Here is a 17,345-nt window from a genome sequence, read left to right as displayed (position 1 = left end):
TTTTTTGCGGTACGCGGGCCTCTCACCGTTGCGGCCTCTCCCGTTGCGGAGCACAGGCTCCGGACGCGCAGGCCCAGCGGCCATGGCCCACGGGCCCAGCCGCTCCGCGGCACGTGGGACTCCCCCAGACCGGGGCACGAACCCATGTCCGCTGCACCGGCAGGCGGACTCTCAACCACCGCGCCATCAGGGAAGCCCTGTACAACATATTCTTGTAGCTTATTTTATATGCAATGTAATAGCTTGTACCTCTTAATCCTCTACCCCTGTATTGCCCTTCCCCATTTCCCTCTCCCCACTGGTGACCATTAATTTGTACTCTATATCTGTGAGTCTGCTTCTTTTTCATTTTATTCACTAGTTGTATCTTTTATATTCCACATATGATATCATACAGTATTTGTCTTTCTATTTCTTATTTCACTTAACATAATGCTCTCCAAGTCCATCCATGTTGCTGCAAATGGGAAAATTTACTTTTTTTTTTTTTTACGGCTGAGTAGTACTCCATTGTATATATATAAAACACATCTTCTTTAGCCATTCATCTGTTGATGGACACTTAGGTTGCTTCGATATCTTGGCAATTGTAAATAATGCTGCTATGAACATTGGGATACATGTATCTTTTTGAATGAGTGTTTTTGGGTTTTTTTGGATATATACCCAGGAATGGAATTGCTGGGTCATAAGGTAGTTTTATTTTTAGTTTTTTGAGAAACCTCCATACTGTTTTCCACAGTGGCTGCACCAATTTACATTCCCGCCGGCAGTGCACAAGAAGAGTTCGCTTTTCAACAACATTGGTTATTTGTGATTTTTGATGATAGCCGTTCTGATAAGTGTGAGCTAATATCTCACTGTGGTTTTGATTTGCATTTCCCTGATGATTAGTGATGTTGAGCATCTTTTCATGTGCCTCTTGGCCATCTGCATTTCCTCTTTAGAAAAGTGTCTATTCACTTCTTCTGCCCAATTTTTAATCAGTTTTTTTTTTTCATGTTGAGTTGTATGAGCTGTTTATGTCTGTTGGATGTTAACCCCTTATCAGTCATATCATTTGAAAATATCTTCTCCCATTCAGTAAGTTATCTTTTTGTTTTGTCAGTGATATCCTTTGCTATGCAAAGGCTTTTAAGTTTAATTAGGTCCCATTTGTTTATTTTTGAGATCCAAAAAGTATTGCTGTGATTTATGTCAGAGTGTTCTGCCTATGTTTTCCTCTAGGGGTTTTCTGGTATCTGGTCTTACATTTAGGTCTTTAATCCATTTTGAGTTTATTTTTGTGTATAGTGTTAGAGGATGTTCTGATTTCATCCTTTTACCTGTAGCTGTCCAGTTTTCCCGACACCACTTACTGAAGAGACTGTCTTTGCTCCATTGTATATTCTTGCCTCCTTTGTCATAGATTAATTACCCATATAAGTGTGGGTTCATTTCTGGGCTCCCTTTTCTGTTTCATTGATCTTTGTGTCTGTTTTTGTGCCAGTATCATACTGTTTTGATTACTGTGGCTTTGTAGTGTAGTCTGAAGTGGGGAAGCATTACTCCTCCAGCCCTGTTCTTTTTCTCAAGATTGTTTTGGCTATTCGAGGTCTTTTGTGTTTCCATACAAATTTTTAAACTATTTGTTCTAGTTCTGTGAAAAATGCCATTGGGATTTTGATAGGGATTGCACTGAATCTGTAGATTGCCTTGGGACGTATGTCATTTTAACATTATTGATTCTTCCAATCCAAGAACACTGTTTATCTTTCCAAATGTCTGTGTCTTCTTAAATTTCTTTCATCAGTGTCTTATAGTTTTCCAAGTACAGGTCTTTTGCCTTCTTAGATAGGTTTATTCCTAGGTATTTTATTCTTTTTGATGTGGTGGTAAATGAGATTGTTTCCTTAATTCCTCTTTCTGATATTTCATTGTTAGTGTATAGAAATGCAACAGATTTCTTCATGTTAATTTTGTATCCTGCAACTTTACCAAATTCATCGATGAGCTCTAGTACTTTTCTGATGGTATCTTTAGGATTTTCAATGTATAGTATCATGTCATCTGCAAACAGTGACAGTTTTACTTTTTCCTTTTCAATTTGTATTCCTTTTATTTCTTTTTCTTCTCTGACTGCTGTGGTTAGGACTTCCAAAAGCATGTTGAATATAAGTGGCGAGAGTGGACATCCTTGTCTTGTTCCTGCTCTTAGAGGAAATGCTTTCAGCTTTTCATCATTGAGTATGATGTTAGCTGTTGGTTTGTCACATATGGCCTTTATTCTAACATAATTGAAAACCTGTGTTCACAAAATGACTTCTGCAAGAATGTTCATAACAGCTTTATTCCCAATATTCCAGCGCTGGAAACAAAGACATCCCAGATATCCAACAATAGTAGAACAGATAAACAATTTGTGGTATATTTATACCACAGATGCTACCAGAAATAGAAAGGAACAAGCTACCGGAACACACACCAACATGGATGAATATCAGTAATACTATGTTGAACAAATAAGGCAAGGTTCAAAATAGTTCGTGTTGTGTGATTCCATTTCCATAAAATTCTTAAAACAGGCACCACTCTAGTGGGAAAATGGTTAATTAAGAAGGACCATGGGAGGGACTTTATAGAAAGATGAAATGTTCTATACCTTTATTATTATTGCTGAGATGTTTATTATTTATTTTAAAAAATTACATTTATTTTAAAAATTATTTTCTTTTTCTTTTTTTGACAAATAATAATTGTATATGTCTAAAGTTACAGGGTGATGATTTGATATATGTTGTAACATGATTACCACAATAAAGTTAATTAATACAGTCATCACTCACATAGTTACTTTTTTCTTTTTTTGTGTGTGGTGAGAATGCTGAAGATCTACTCTTAGCATATTTCAGGTATGCAATACAGTATTCAGGTCTTACATTTAAGTCTTTATTTCTAGTTGATTTTTGTGTATGGCATACAATAAGGGTCCAGTTTCATTCTCTTGTATGTGAATATCCAGTTTTCCCATCAACATTTATTGAAGTGACTATCCTTTCAATGCTGTGTATTCTTGTTGCCCTTGTTAAAGAGTAGTTGACCTTGTATGCATGGGTTTATTTCTGGGCTCTCTATTCTGTTCCATTTGGTAAGTGTCTGTTTTTTATGACAGTACCATACTCTTTTGATTACTATAGCTTTATAATATAGTTTGAAACCAGGACGTGTGATGCTTCCACCTTTTTTCTTCTTTCTCAAGATTCCTTTTGCTATTCAGGGCCTCTTATGGTTCCATACAATCTTAGGATTGTTTATTCTATTTCTAAGAAAAATGCCACTGGAATTTTGATAAGGATGGCATTAATCTGTAGATCACTTTGGATACCACTGACATTTTAACAATATTAATTCTTCAAATTCATGAGTATGGGGGTATCTTTTCATTCATTTGTGCTTTCTTGTATTTCATTCATCAATGTTTTATAATTTTTAGCATACAGATCTTTTACCACCTTGGTTAAATTTATTCTTAAGTATTTTATTCTTTTTCATACTATTGTAAATGAGATTGTTATTTTAATTGCTTTTTCAGATAGTCTGTGAATAGAAATGCAACTAATTCCTGTATGGTGATTTTGTGTGTCTTAATTAGTGTATATGTTACAAGAATGTATCTGTTTGTCAAAACTTAATGAATTGTACGTTTCATTTTTGTATATTTTAGTATTTCTTACATTTACCTAAAAATCTAAAACATATTGACAACTAGTTAGTAGGTTCGCTATTTTCAGTGACACGGCTTAACAGTTCTGAAACTACTTCCGTATGTTCTAGGCTTGAGAAAATATGTAAATATGTTATAGTCATTGGCAGTAAGATATTTCATTGTTGGGTGAGGAATTACAGATATAGAAATGGGGAATATTAGAATGTGTACACTGTGGTGTTTGGTTGAAATTGAAAGTATCAGTAAGAACTCATAGTTTTTAATCTTTTACTCTACGTGTATTTATAAATAAATAAGTAAAGAATTACATATTTGTATATATGTGTATATATATATATATATATATGTATATATATTTACATAAGGCCCTCTCATATATATATATTATATTTGTGTTGATGCGAAGCCTAGAAGCAATGACAGCAGTGGGCACATATAGCTCCAGCTCTTAGATTTTAAATATCACTTGCCACTAAAAGGATCTAGGACTTCTTTTAAGAAACAGAAATGGCTGGTTCAAGCGCTAGCAAAATATTTGATGAGAAAGTAAGAAAGTCTTGAAAGCATCATGAAAATTTGTCAAAAGGGCATAGGAGATATCTTAAAGGGCTTCCCATTGGTCAAATCTGGGACAATTTGAGCATTAAAATGCATGTATAACAGTATTAATTAATATTAATTACACATGTTGAATAAAATAAGCATCTGTGAGTCCAGGCTCATGTAAATGAATGAATGAGGGAAAACAGAAAGCTCTTCCTCCCAGTAGAATGCCAGATAGCAAATGTAGGATGGTTGATAGTATTCTAGCTTCATCACCTCATTGTATTGTTGCCAAAAACACAGAACCTGAATCTAATCTTGAGAAAATATCAGACAAATCAATTGGCCCATGTTCTTCAAAAACATCAAGTTCAAGAAAGGCTTGAACACAGAAAGGCTGTGGAATTGTTCCACATTAAAGTATACCCAAAAGACATGACAACTAGATGCCACGTATGATCTGGAGTTCAAACCTGGACCACTGAGCAGGGGATAATTATAAAGACATTATTGGGACAAGGTATGAAATTTGAATGTGAATTTTTTAAGTTTTAATTTAATTAATTAAATTTTTATACAGCAGGTTCTTATTAGTCATCTATTTTATACATATTAGTGTATACACGTCAATCCAAATCTCCCAGTTCATCCCACCCCCCACCCCCAAATTTCCCCCCTTGGTGTCCACATGTTTGTTCTCTATGAGTGTGAATTTTTAATTAGCTAATATATTGTTGTAGCGATGTTAATTTTTCTGATTATGATAACTGCATTGTAACTATGTCTCTCACATTCAGTGTACAAATTCAGTGTATTCTCTTAATATTCTTTTTCTTAGGAAGTATATACTGAAGGTTTGGGTAAAAGGAGCATACCAACTTGTTCTCAAATATTCAGAAAAAAATATTTATTACTGTTGTGTTTATATATGTGTGTGTGTATAGACAGACAGAAAAGACGGAGCTAGAGAGAGAAAGGAGAAGGAGAAGGAAGGAGGGAGGGAGGAAGGAAGGGAAAGAATTTACCAAGAGGATAAGGCAAATATGACAAAATGTCAATAATTGCTGGTATGCAGGAGTTTCTTGTACTAGTCTTGTAGTTTTCTGTAGGTTTGAAATTACGTCAAGACAAAAAGTTATTTTTTTAAAAAAGGTAAATTTGAAAAAGAAACAGGAAAAATCTAAAGAACGATGATGAGAAGATATTATTCAAACATTGAGCTTTATACTGGAAACTAAGAGCTCATTTTGCATGCTTTTAAGTATTTATCCACCTTAACACCCATGTCACTCTGTTTTCTAGTGCGTCTGTTACAGTGCTTCGAGATATGTCAGTAACCCCTCACGGAGTCATGGGCTCTTGGGGCCAGCAGGCATCACAGACTTTATCTTGTTCTCTCTCCCATTCCATTCTTGAATTGCCTCTAAACTCTTGTGGTGAATTGCCTCTAAACTCTGTGTTTAAACACCTAATTCACTTTAGCAAGTCTGAGGCCATTTACTCTTCTGGTGAGACCAGGTCTCAGCTTTCTTTCTGAACCAAGGGTTAATACTCCTCCATTCATTACCACTGTGTCTCATAAAATACTATTTCCCTCTGGGTGAAAGAGTGGCTGTGCCCCTGCTTCCCAAATTGTGTTCCAAATGCCATTAGGCACCACAACAAACCCACAGGGATGGTTTAGGACATACTACAGTTTCATGGGAAACAATACCGTCTGTCAGAGCTTGCTGGAGCTCACAGTTTCAGTAGTAACCTGACGTAGTTCCCAGTTTTAATGTTAGGTCACTACAGTCCTGTCAATGAAGTCATATCTCTGCAAATCCATTTTTTTAGTGGTTGCTCTAATGAAAAGCAAGTACTGCATGAAAACCAGCGTGGCACAGAAAATGAGGTTGGCCATGTCCAGTTTGATTCTAAGGTTTATTACCGCCCAACTCATTGTACCTTAGAGTTCTAACTCATCTTGATTGAGGAATGTCTCAGTGATACTCAGTATATACTTTATATGGGTTCTTTTAATAAAGGCAGTGGTGAAAGGACTTTGTGAAGTTAAAAATGCTGTGCAAACACAAGTTCTTAACAACTTCATTAATATACTATTGTAATTTTCTATTAGTCAAGACATAGAATTGAAAGTTTATTCAACTGAATGGAATTGATCCCTTAGTAAACTTTCTGCATCGTGTTGTTTCCATAAGAGAAGTGCATTTTTTGACATTCATCTCCACTTGTTGCGTCTTCCTTCCCTCTCGTGTTAGGGCTCGTGACCAGCAAGATGGCCATAAGGCTAAGAACCAAATAATAATTATTCCTGTTATTCACATTTATATATAATTTTAAAGTTTCAATATATTATGGTTTGAATGATCCACTAACTATGAAGGTAGGTCTTTAATATTTTAGAGGTAATATATTACATTTGTATAGTTTAGTAATCATAATTAAACATTTTTCTCTTATGAGATTTATGCAATTGTCATTGCTAATCAAAGCAAACAGGGTGTACTAACCCATCTGTTAGGTTCAAGATTAGAATTTGAAGCTTAATACAAACAACAACAAAATCGAGGTCATAGATCATCACAGAAGGTTACTGTTGGAAAGGTATTTTAAAGACAATATATTTCAATCTTCTTGTTACACAAATGAAAAAAATGAAGCCCAGAGACTTGAAAGGAAATCTCATGATAAACTATCCATAACCCCAAATGTCTTCTTGTTCTCACTTGTGTGTGACAACCCATTTCCTGTCCAAAAGAGATGGAGAACAGCTGGTCCTTAATGTCAGCACTGCATTCTGGTCATTTTAAAGGGCCTATTCTCAGAATTACATTGTCAGAGAAAAGGGTCACTCTGTATATCATTTTTATAGGGACTCCTCTATTGAGTGACTAAACACCCACCTTAAAACTAGCTAAAGGGGCTTCCCTGGTGGCGCAGTGGTTGAGAATCCGCCTGCCGATGCAGGGGACACGGGTTCGTGCCCTGGTCCGGGAGGATCTCACGTGCCGCGGAGAGGCTGGGCCCGTGAGCCGTGGCCGTGGCCGCTGAGCCTGCGCTTCCGGAGCCTGTGCTCCGCAACGGGAAGGGCCACAACGGTGAGAGGCCCGCATCACAGAAAAAAAAAAAAAAAAAAAAAAACTAGCTAAAGTATCCCTTCCCCACAAAAAAGAGGGTGTATTTGAAGAATGGATTGATTCATGAAAAAGAAATGCTTAGGGATAGAATTTTAGGCCAAGAGAGGTGGTGGATGATGGGCAGACTTCAGCCCTTACGGGTTCTAAGTTTCATTGGAGTCTGTCCCTATATCTCATGTCACTGAACCTTCCCTTCCCTGACCATCCTATTTAAAAGGTAGCCCTCTCCCTCCAAAGGCATTTACTGTCAGCCGTCCCAGCTCTCCTTTCTGCACCGTGACCACTGCCTTCCTTCACACCGTGTAGATTACTTATTCTCTTCCAATGGGATTCTTCCTACATTTTTACTGATCTAGTTGCCTGATACATCATACATCAATATAAAACTTCAGAAACAAAATTGTAATTTGTAACATTCGATGTTTTAACATAAATAAGCATGCATGGAGTCTATAGATCATTCTGAGTAAGTTGTAGCAATTTTAATTTTCAATCTGTGTTTATAGTAGATCATAATATTTAAATCATGCTCTATAAAAGCATAATGAATAGCTATTATATAACATAAAGCCATATATATTAATAGTCTGTTTTACAAACTAAGGAATTTTTATTTTATTATATTTAATTATGTCTTTTTTTTTTTATTCAAAGTATCAAGATACAAATATGCAGGGAGTTGTATACGAACTAAACAGCTATATAGAACAACGGTTGGATACAGGAGGAGACAACCAACTACTCCTCTATGAATTGAGTAGCATCATTAAAATTGGTAAGAAAGGTTTTATATTCCTCCTAGTAGAAAAATTAAACCGAAGATAAAGTTAAATTATGTTCTCTTCGCTGATGATATGTAAGCATATGTACATCGTTCTTTCCGGTTGATGCCTATTTTATTGGTTATCCAGTATTATGAATATCACTTTGTCTATTTTTAAATACTTTAAAAATTAAATGTAAGTCTCATATTTAAAAAATATTTTCTAATAGTTCTGATATTCACATTTTGACAAATGTATTATTACACAGTACATTGCTGTATGCATTTGAGGGTGTCACATCTAAAAAGTTGCAATAGCTAATGAAAATATTCTAATTATGTGATTCAGTAAAGCCATAAATTATTTTGTTCAATTTACTGCATGACCATTAATTTTGCTAACAAATCCATTCAAAAGACTCATATTTGAGGTCTCACCTTAGAGAATTCATGCATGTTATATTCTTCCATTGAGATTAGTTTCTTCCTTTTTTATTACTTTGGCAGCCACAAAAGCTGATGGATTTGCACTGTATTTCCTTGGAGAGTGTAATAATGTAAGTATCTAAATTTAGATATAGGTGCTCTAGATAAGAGAATGTTACAAGCTTTTTTATAAAAGATAAACTATTATGTTACAAACAACTTAATAGAGGTATCATAATTAAGTACCTTAAAGCTCATTTTGTATTTTGTTTCTATATGTAGTTATTACCAGTTGGGAATTTTGCCAACATGGTGACATTTAGGCATAAAATCATATATTTTTTATTGTTTTGGTTTTGGATGTGGTATCCTATTTTCTGCATGGCGTTTCTAGACTTACTGTTTGGTATAGAAATTCTTTCATCACTGTGGGCTGGGATGTCAGGGACTGTCTATGCCCTTTTCTCACACATAATCTGCAGTAGAAGAAAATGAGAGCAGAAGTTTTATGTGAATATTTTAGATATTTTTTAAGATGACTCTAAAAGTGCAGGGATAGAGTTGCTAGGTATAGATTCCTGAGCTGTGGTGGCTGTAGCTCAGACTGTTTGGTAGTATGGGGCTTCCCAGGGGTGCCTGGTCCAGTCTTTGGTGCGCCAGGCAGACCCTGTGTTTCTGGTTTGACTCACTGCAAGCACAGTCCGCTGTCAAGTGCAGCTTGCATAGGCACTTTAAAAAATATTTCGAGGCATTCCATTACTGGCATTTGAGTTTTATTATGGTATTAACACATATGTAACATTTTAGAAAAGTGTTCTGAACCAATAACACCTATATTCATAGCCGAAATATATAAGACTCCATTACAAGGTTATTTTGCAAACTTTTACTGTGTATTTCTTGTGTGTTTGGTATTGTTATTTGAGGTTTGGGATGTATTTTTGCAATGTGATATTTGTTTTTGTGAGTAATCAAAACTCACAAAATATATAGTATAATATTTATATAATATTATAATATAATACTTATATAATATTTATATTATACAAAATGTTAATAGGAATAGAGAGACAGTAGTCTGAGAGATTTTTAATAGTATTCATGAATAGTCGAGTAGTGCAAAGCACAGCAGTAGTTGCACAAAAAGTATTTATTGGCTGAACGACTTAGCTCATAACTGAGCCTCTTCATTTGCACGGCCCTCGTTTGCCCTAGCGTTGTGATAATCTATGTTACAAAATTAAAAGCTCTTTAGGACAAGGACCTTTCTTTATTCATTTCTGTATTCACCTAGCATCTCTCCTAGTGCCTTTCGCATAAACAGTCAACAAGAGGGTTTAATAAATTGAATTATTCAGAATTACTCCTACTTGTAAATACTTTATGTTTTACATACCGGTAGTATTTTAGAACGGCTAAGCTACTAAAATAACAAACAGATCTCTTTCCTCTTCATTCCAAAAATTTGTTTCTAAAATTTGAGATTTTTATTTAAAAATCAAAACTTCCTTTCAGAAAATTATTATATAATTTGCTGTAATTTTTATGATTTCTGGTATGTTTATCATGTACCTGTGATAGTCCACATCTCATTACTCCTTCCCCGACATCTCCAGACAGCCCACAGGGGTTGGCCGTGGCAGCCGTGTTTGTTTCATGTGACCCCTGACCTTCAATCACAGCTCTTTGTGACCCAAACGGGGACCAATCAGATTCTCTACTGAAACCTGGATCGTGGACTCAGCATTCTGAAAAGAAATAATATGAACCCTAAGTCAAGGCTGCCACAGTGGGTTGGCCCTCTTCTGCTCCACGTGAAGGAGAATGGGGAGATGGGGAGACCTTGTTTGCAGAGGTCGAAAAGCAGCGGGCGCCTCGAGGCTTGGGTCTGCAGTGTGGGCACCTCCAACGGTGCTTGACTCTTGGAGCCTGGATTTAAATTCCCAAACCCCATGCTGTTAATCACTTGGCTATACTTTTCACTTCATTGTTTGCATACTTTTGCGTGATTATGATTTAGAAAATGCTTTTGTATCTACAAAATCCAAAATGTAATTCTCTGTATATCAATTCTAATTCTTTCACTTTTACTTATCATTCCCTTTTGTAGCTTAATTGAAGGGGGATACCATGTCTTTGCAGGCTTTAGTTGGCTTCTTATTCTAAACCCCTCAGGTCAGTTAATATACTCTATGTGGTTCTCTCTAGAGTCATTACTCCTTTCTCTCCCGCATCTCAGGGGCCAAGTGTATCCTGTTTAACCGTATAACCCTAGGAGCAGCAGGGTACATAGCAAAACTGTAGCTTTTTCTGACCTTCCTAAGTCAGATTCCACTCTGCTATGCTTTCTTAATGTCATATACTTCTCTTTCATAGAATTTAGCTGAACCTGTAATTACACATTTATCTGTGATTTGTTCGATTATTTGCTTATCTGGCTTTCTCACTAGAATATAAGCCTCACGAAGGCAGAGACCTTGTCTCCCTGGGAGGATAATTTTAGGGGATAATGACTGTGTTCTGTTCACTGTGTTTTTCCTTTTATGCATTCCACATAGGTAGTGGGGCCCTCGTTACTTCCTTAACCCAGTGATTTCTCTGGATAGGAAGAAGACATACTGTCTGAAGTCTGAAGTTCACCGAGGTGTTTCTTTAGGTGTATCTACCTAATTACCAGTTTCTTTGCTCTTCATTTCTTCTTATATCTCAGGTCTGACATTTGGAATCAGTTTTTTTTCTGTCTCGGAGAACTTCCCTAAGTGAGAATCTGCTGATGTGAAAGAAACTCTCTCATTTTTGTGTGTCTGAATATATCTTTCTTTCACTGCTTTCTTGAAAGATATTTTTGCTGGATGGAGAATTCAGGTTGATAAATATTATCTCTCCATATATTGACCATAATTAGTTACATTTTGGTGTTTTTTAGATTTGCTTCAGTCCTTCATTTTTCTTTGTTCCCTGGACCTATTTTCAAGTTTATCTTTTATTTCTTGAAATATGACTATATACTCTCTTGTACTGTTTCGTATTCTTTCTGAAATTAGTTTCTTGGCTTTTGTTTCATCTGCCTTTCATCGATGGTGACTTATATGCTCATGCCTTTTATTTATTGACCATAAATCATATTCCTTTGGCCCTTTTAAATGGATATTCTTGAGGCTGTTGAAGTTCCTTTCCTGTTATATTTCTAGAGATTGGATATGTATTTGTTTTTGTCAATCACCTAAGGCAGTATCAATTCAGGACAATTTTAATTAAATTATCTAGTTGAGATTTTTTTTCAGACTACTGAGTGGTACAGATTCAAGCCTCAAATCCACATGATGTGCAGTTATTATTTTTCAGAGGAGATTTTTATTTTCCCTCCAGCAATAAATCCAAGATAATCTGGTTTCCTTGTAATCCCCTCGCAGCTGTAAGTATATTCACCCTTCAAACTAAGATGAGCCCATAGCCCTTTGCTGGTCCTGGCCCCATCCATGCAGTTGAAAATCCACATATAACTTTACAGTCGACCCTCAGTATCCACGGGTCCATATCTGCAGACTCAATCAGCCGCAGATGTGTAGTACTACCACTGCATTTATTGAAATAAATTAATGGATCCACACAGTTCAAACCCATGTTGTTCAAGCGTCAACTCTATATCTAGGCTTTAGTTGATGCTCTCAAGAAAAAGACAGTTTGGGATTTGCTTACCTCACAGGGTTCCTTTATCTGCTTCCTTTTAGATTTCTGCGGATTCCTCCATTCCTCTCAGCCCAGCAATGCATTATAAAATATTTGTGAAATATACTTTATCCAGCTTTTAAATAATTTTAAAATTGTTTTTTTCAGGAGTGTCAAATTATCTAATCTGCCATATTGTTTGCAACAGATGTTGACATACTTCTAAAATGTAAGCTAACCATATTAGATAAAATAAAACATTTTTTGGAACAATGAGCAGATACATGTATATTTTCTTATATTTCTTCCTTTGTACGTGAAAGGTAGCATATTATAGATATTTATCAATGTTTTTAAAAATTGTCTCTGGAATTTGAATCATAGTTAGAAAGTGTTTCTTAATAACTCACTTTCAAAACAAAATATATATACTTTAGTGACAAAATTATAATAATGTAACCCAAATGGACTGAAATAAAATTTTTAATCTATATCAATAAATACCAAGGATTAAGACAGACATGGCAGGGACTATGACATTCTTATAAAAGTATTAATTTCTTTTTTCGTAAATGAGAATCAGTAGAAAAAATTTAATTTCTGAAATTGATGCATTGAGGAATATAATTTAAATAATATTTAAATACATCAAAAGTTATACTAGGAGAATTTAAAAGCCACATTCATATTACCAGAGAGGAAAAATTTAAAGAAAACATAGAAAGTTTAGGAGATGATAGAAAACAACCTAAGTGGTATTAAAGCACTAAAAATAAAATATGATTATCACAATCATTTTGAAGATAATTTAAAAGATGGTAAAACAATAGAGTGAAAATGACAAATTATGAGAGGATTCTTATATTAATAAATGTGAAAATCTAGATAAAATGGACAGTTTTTGAGGAAAATATAAATTGTTCCATTTAATGCAAATGATGATAGAAAACTAATAGACCAGTAAATGGAAGAAATTGAAAGCAGTGTTGAAATAATGTGTTTTAAAAAGCTGGTAGGACATTTATTTAACACTGTTTTTTGAGCCCCAGCCTTGGTCAGGCAGTCGCTAGCCGTGGGGCACATTGATGAACCAGAATCGTTTCCTGTACTTCTGTACTCACACTCCACTGGGGACAGCCCTTCAGGAGAGAGAATTCCTGTGCTGTCTACACTGTCTCAGTGTAGTCTACACTCTCTTCTACACTGTCTACCCTCTCTTCTCTTGGGAAGAGAAGGCAAGTTTCCCAGTTAGCAGCTTAGTTTAACAAAGAATTTTGATTCTGGAGTTGGATTGTGTGAGTTCCAATTCACCACTTTGGGACTTTGACAAGAGTCTTAAACTTTCTAAGTCTGAATTTAACCTCCATTGGTTAAATGTTACATCATGCATGCTATTTAACAAACCATTTCAGACACCTGCCATGTACCAAAAACTGTGCTAAATTGCTGAGCATACAAAGATAAATAAAAAATCATTCCTGTCCTCAAAGAATGTACAACCAGTAGGAGAAATCAAGAAATCCACAGTTGATCACAGCACAGGACCTTACATGTGAACAGAGAGGAACCAAGGTGCTCTGTCCTGCATTTGATGGGGCTGGCAAGGGTGCTGGGGTTGGTGACACTGAAAAGAGCTTGGATGATGAGCCCTCTGGTGGAGCAGGGCTTAGGAGGCCTCTTCCTTAATAAACAAGAAGGGACAGTAAAGGAAGAAGCAATTTGTGAGAAATCTGGAGCTGGGAAAGGAAGCCTTTTGTGTTCTGACCAATACCAGTGTCTGACACATAACATACACAAGGTGCTCTTGAAATGTTTGTTGGGCAAAGCTGATTTTTCCATGATTAAGATTTTGCTTAATTCACTTTTTAATGTTTCAACAGGTTTTCTCTTTCATACCTAGTCACATACTCCACTTACTATGTAACATTTTTTATAATGTCATTACTATAGTTTTTCTTGTGTTGCCTGTAATTGTGGCTTGTGAAAGCTGGAAACCTAGTGATCTCTAATTATACGTCAAACTTTATAATTCATAAAGTAAGTTCATGGATAGCTTTTGTGTATTAGCTTAGAAACCGGTTTACAGCCAGTAGTTTAGAGTAACTGTGTGACTTTTTTCAATGCACAATGACTTTAGTAGGTTTATTTCTAAGAAATTATGCTAACAAAGTTAGGCATGTGGTTCAAGGTCCAGTGTATGTGGGGTTCCTGGCTCACACCCTCTGCCCGGATCTACATTCATCTACTCTCCAGTGCCATCTAGTGTCTATAAGAAAAATAACTTAATGGTAAGCCTAAATAATGTCTATTCTTCTCAAAAAGTGGTTCCAAAATTTAACTGGTTGTGAGTTGAAGCCTTAACATGAAAGTGAGGTTTCATGAATCAAGTGATCTTTGACTCGTTCATGGAAAGAAAGATGAGAGCAACTATGAAGTTGAAGCAGAGGCTCTCTCTTTAGTTGATGTCAATGAATCAGAGTTTCCCAATTCATCAAAAAAATCCTGGTTTTTAAGAAATAATGTGTGATAGTCTATTCTATGGTTCTATGGCCTCACCTCTGGATTGATTTCTAGCTCTTTGGCCAGTCTCCTTGCTGGTGTTGGGAGGGGAAAGGCCTAACAACAGTCAAGCCACCTGCAGAGCTGTCAGGTGGGAATGAAGGTGCAGAGCATCAGTGGGCACGGGCACGCCCTGAATGCAGTGACGCTGTTCTCTGGAAAGGGTAGAGGTGGTTGAGGTTTGAAACTCTGAACCTTTTCCTTGTTTTTAGTTTTCGTGTAGTTTTCATCTCTAGCCTCTAAGAAAGGTTTGTGTTAATAAAAGTTTCCATAGATTCATACAACATTAAAGCAGAAATTAATTTTAGAGACTCATTTCAATGCTGGATGTTATAGATTGTAAACGTATGCATAAGAGTCTTAATACGTTTAAAATGTTATGTAGTGATGTTTGATGAAAGTTTTCGTTCATCCACCTATGAAAATAAATAGTGAGTATAATCTTTTTCATCTTATTAATCTGAACATCCCAGTCAAATTCTTATGTCAAAATTCATAATGATTGGCATGGAGGAGTGGAAGGTACAAACCGCTGGGTGTAAGATAGGCTTCCAAGGATGTATTCTACAATACGGGAAATATAGCCAATATTTTGTAATAACTTTAAATGGAACGTAACCTTTAAGCATTGTATCAAAAAAAATTTTAACTACGTCTTTAAAAATTCATCATGATTGATTTTGAAAAATAAAGCCCTTACTTCATTTTTAAGTTTCTTTAGAACTTATTTACACCCATCAGTTGTTAATGCATTAATGCAGGCCCTTCACCAGTGAAAAATGCAAACTATGTCTTATAAATTGTGATTATGTTGAAACGTGAAGAACCCAAGCAAGACTCGCCTTTTTGCCAGATCACAACGTGTACTATAAACTTACGGTAATTAAAATAGTGTGCTAGGCAAATAAACCACGTGGTACAGAATTGAGAGTTCAGAAGCAGACCCAGGTGTACTTGGGGATTTAGTATATGATGAAAGGGTCGGTTCAGCCAGTGGGAAAAAGAAGACTATTCAATACACAGCTATCTGTTCGATTATTTCTGTGGAATAAATAAAGGTATATTTAATAAACTTTTCTCCATTCCTGAATATATGTAAAATTTAGCCTCTAATTTGGAGGTTCGTTATCGACATTGTCTGTTTGCTGTAATAGCTGCCCATCAGCCTGTTCCACTACAAAGATCATACTGAATATGCTATTGCAGAACACACAGTTCAAACCAGTGATTGATCTTTAATCAGAAATGGAGGTCATGGACGGAGCTGTTGCACAGGTGAATCGTATGGAGTTAAAAAAAAAAAATGCCACCCAAAAAGAGTAGGAAACTACTAAGTGCACAGAGGAGAGAAATTGAAGCTGTACAAACATCAAAAACCAGGTGTCTGTCTAGGTTGGTCCTCATTTTGCCTTCCTATCTGAGCTTTTAGCCTTCATATGACAACGTATTCAAAATTTTGTTAGCACTTGCCCTCAGCTCTCATCTGTAAACATTTCTATTTGCTAAGTATGAACAAAAATCATAACCTAATTAGAAAAACAAGTATAAAGTTCCCACTGTAAAGAATTATTTATTTTTTTGATAATTATCTTCCACAAGGAGTTTTCCGCATTCAATCAAGTAATTGAAAGATTTCTAAATCATTTATTTTCAGCAAATCTAGTATGTAAACTAGCTTTCCATATACCCAAGGTGCAGTATTTGCTTGTCTGTTTCTTGTGCATCATATAGAAAGCCTACACAGAGGCAATAAATGTTTTGTGTTAAATAAATGACCTAATAACCTGGGAATGTGTATGTGTAAGCTATTTTGTCATATTGAATTATGAAGCTAAATGAAGATACTATTATGAAGATATTATGAAGACATTATGAAGATACTATTAAATCCAGCCTTAAAGGGCATATAGCAAAGTCATCCAAAAGAGATATCTGTTGTATATCTTCAAACAACAAACAAATAAAGTCAACAACTATTTTTTAAAAAATCCAAAGCTTCTGTTGGGAGCTTGCTTTGGAGTTTACTTTCTGTTGCTGTCATGGGAAGTTCTTTAAGACTTAACTAAACGATTCAGGTCAATTTAAGTTCATTTCCTGCAGTTCTGACCGTGGTTGAGTAAAGAAACATTACTCAGCATCCTTCTTATGATTAACTTTCTCATAGTCTGGAAAAATCATTGTCAGTTCTGACTTATATTCAGGCTAAATATACCACGTCCTTTAACATTTTTTCTTGCAATCATCTCTCTTCCTGTTCTTGGGTCATTTCTCTCCTCTTCTCTCAGTCTTAAGAAGGGGTGACGCACTGATTGCCACATAGATACTAAATCTAATGAAAGTCTTACTTCGTTTATGTCATATGTATATTGGTGCATTATAGTAACTATAAAAACAGTGACTTATTTCTAGCCTCTTTAAAAATAAAGTGCATTTGTCATTTATCATCTTATGTGTAGTTGAATTGTAAACATCTTTTTAAAGTGTGTAACTTGTATTTAAACATTTTAAGCTTAATCTTTTTTTTTTTTTTTTTTTTTTT

At 35.5% G+C, this 17,345-nt stretch overlaps 1 protein-coding gene across 1 annotated transcript in view; it reads left to right on the top strand.

The window, feature by feature from the left end:
• Positions 1-17,345, top strand: part of PDE10A (phosphodiesterase 10A) — a gene marked incomplete at its 5' end in the record, with an annotated part of 175,295 nt that overhangs the window by 74,439 nt on the left and 83,511 nt on the right. Inside the window, 2 exons of the mRNA XM_007467932.1 lie at positions 8,044-8,164; positions 8,660-8,709. Coding sequence (XP_007467994.1) covers positions 8,044-8,164; positions 8,660-8,709 — 171 coding nt within the window. The remainder of the gene's footprint in view (positions 1-8,043; positions 8,165-8,659; positions 8,710-17,345) is intronic.

Source organism: Lipotes vexillifer, unplaced genomic scaffold (genome assembly GCF_000442215.2).
Source record: "Lipotes vexillifer unplaced genomic scaffold, Lipotes_vexillifer_v1.1 scaffold1879, whole genome shotgun sequence".
Lineage (NCBI taxonomy): Eukaryota > Metazoa > Chordata > Mammalia > Artiodactyla > Lipotidae > Lipotes > Lipotes vexillifer.
The sequence above is the reverse complement of the archived record's forward strand: the minus strand, read 5'-3'. Positions and strand labels throughout refer to the sequence as shown.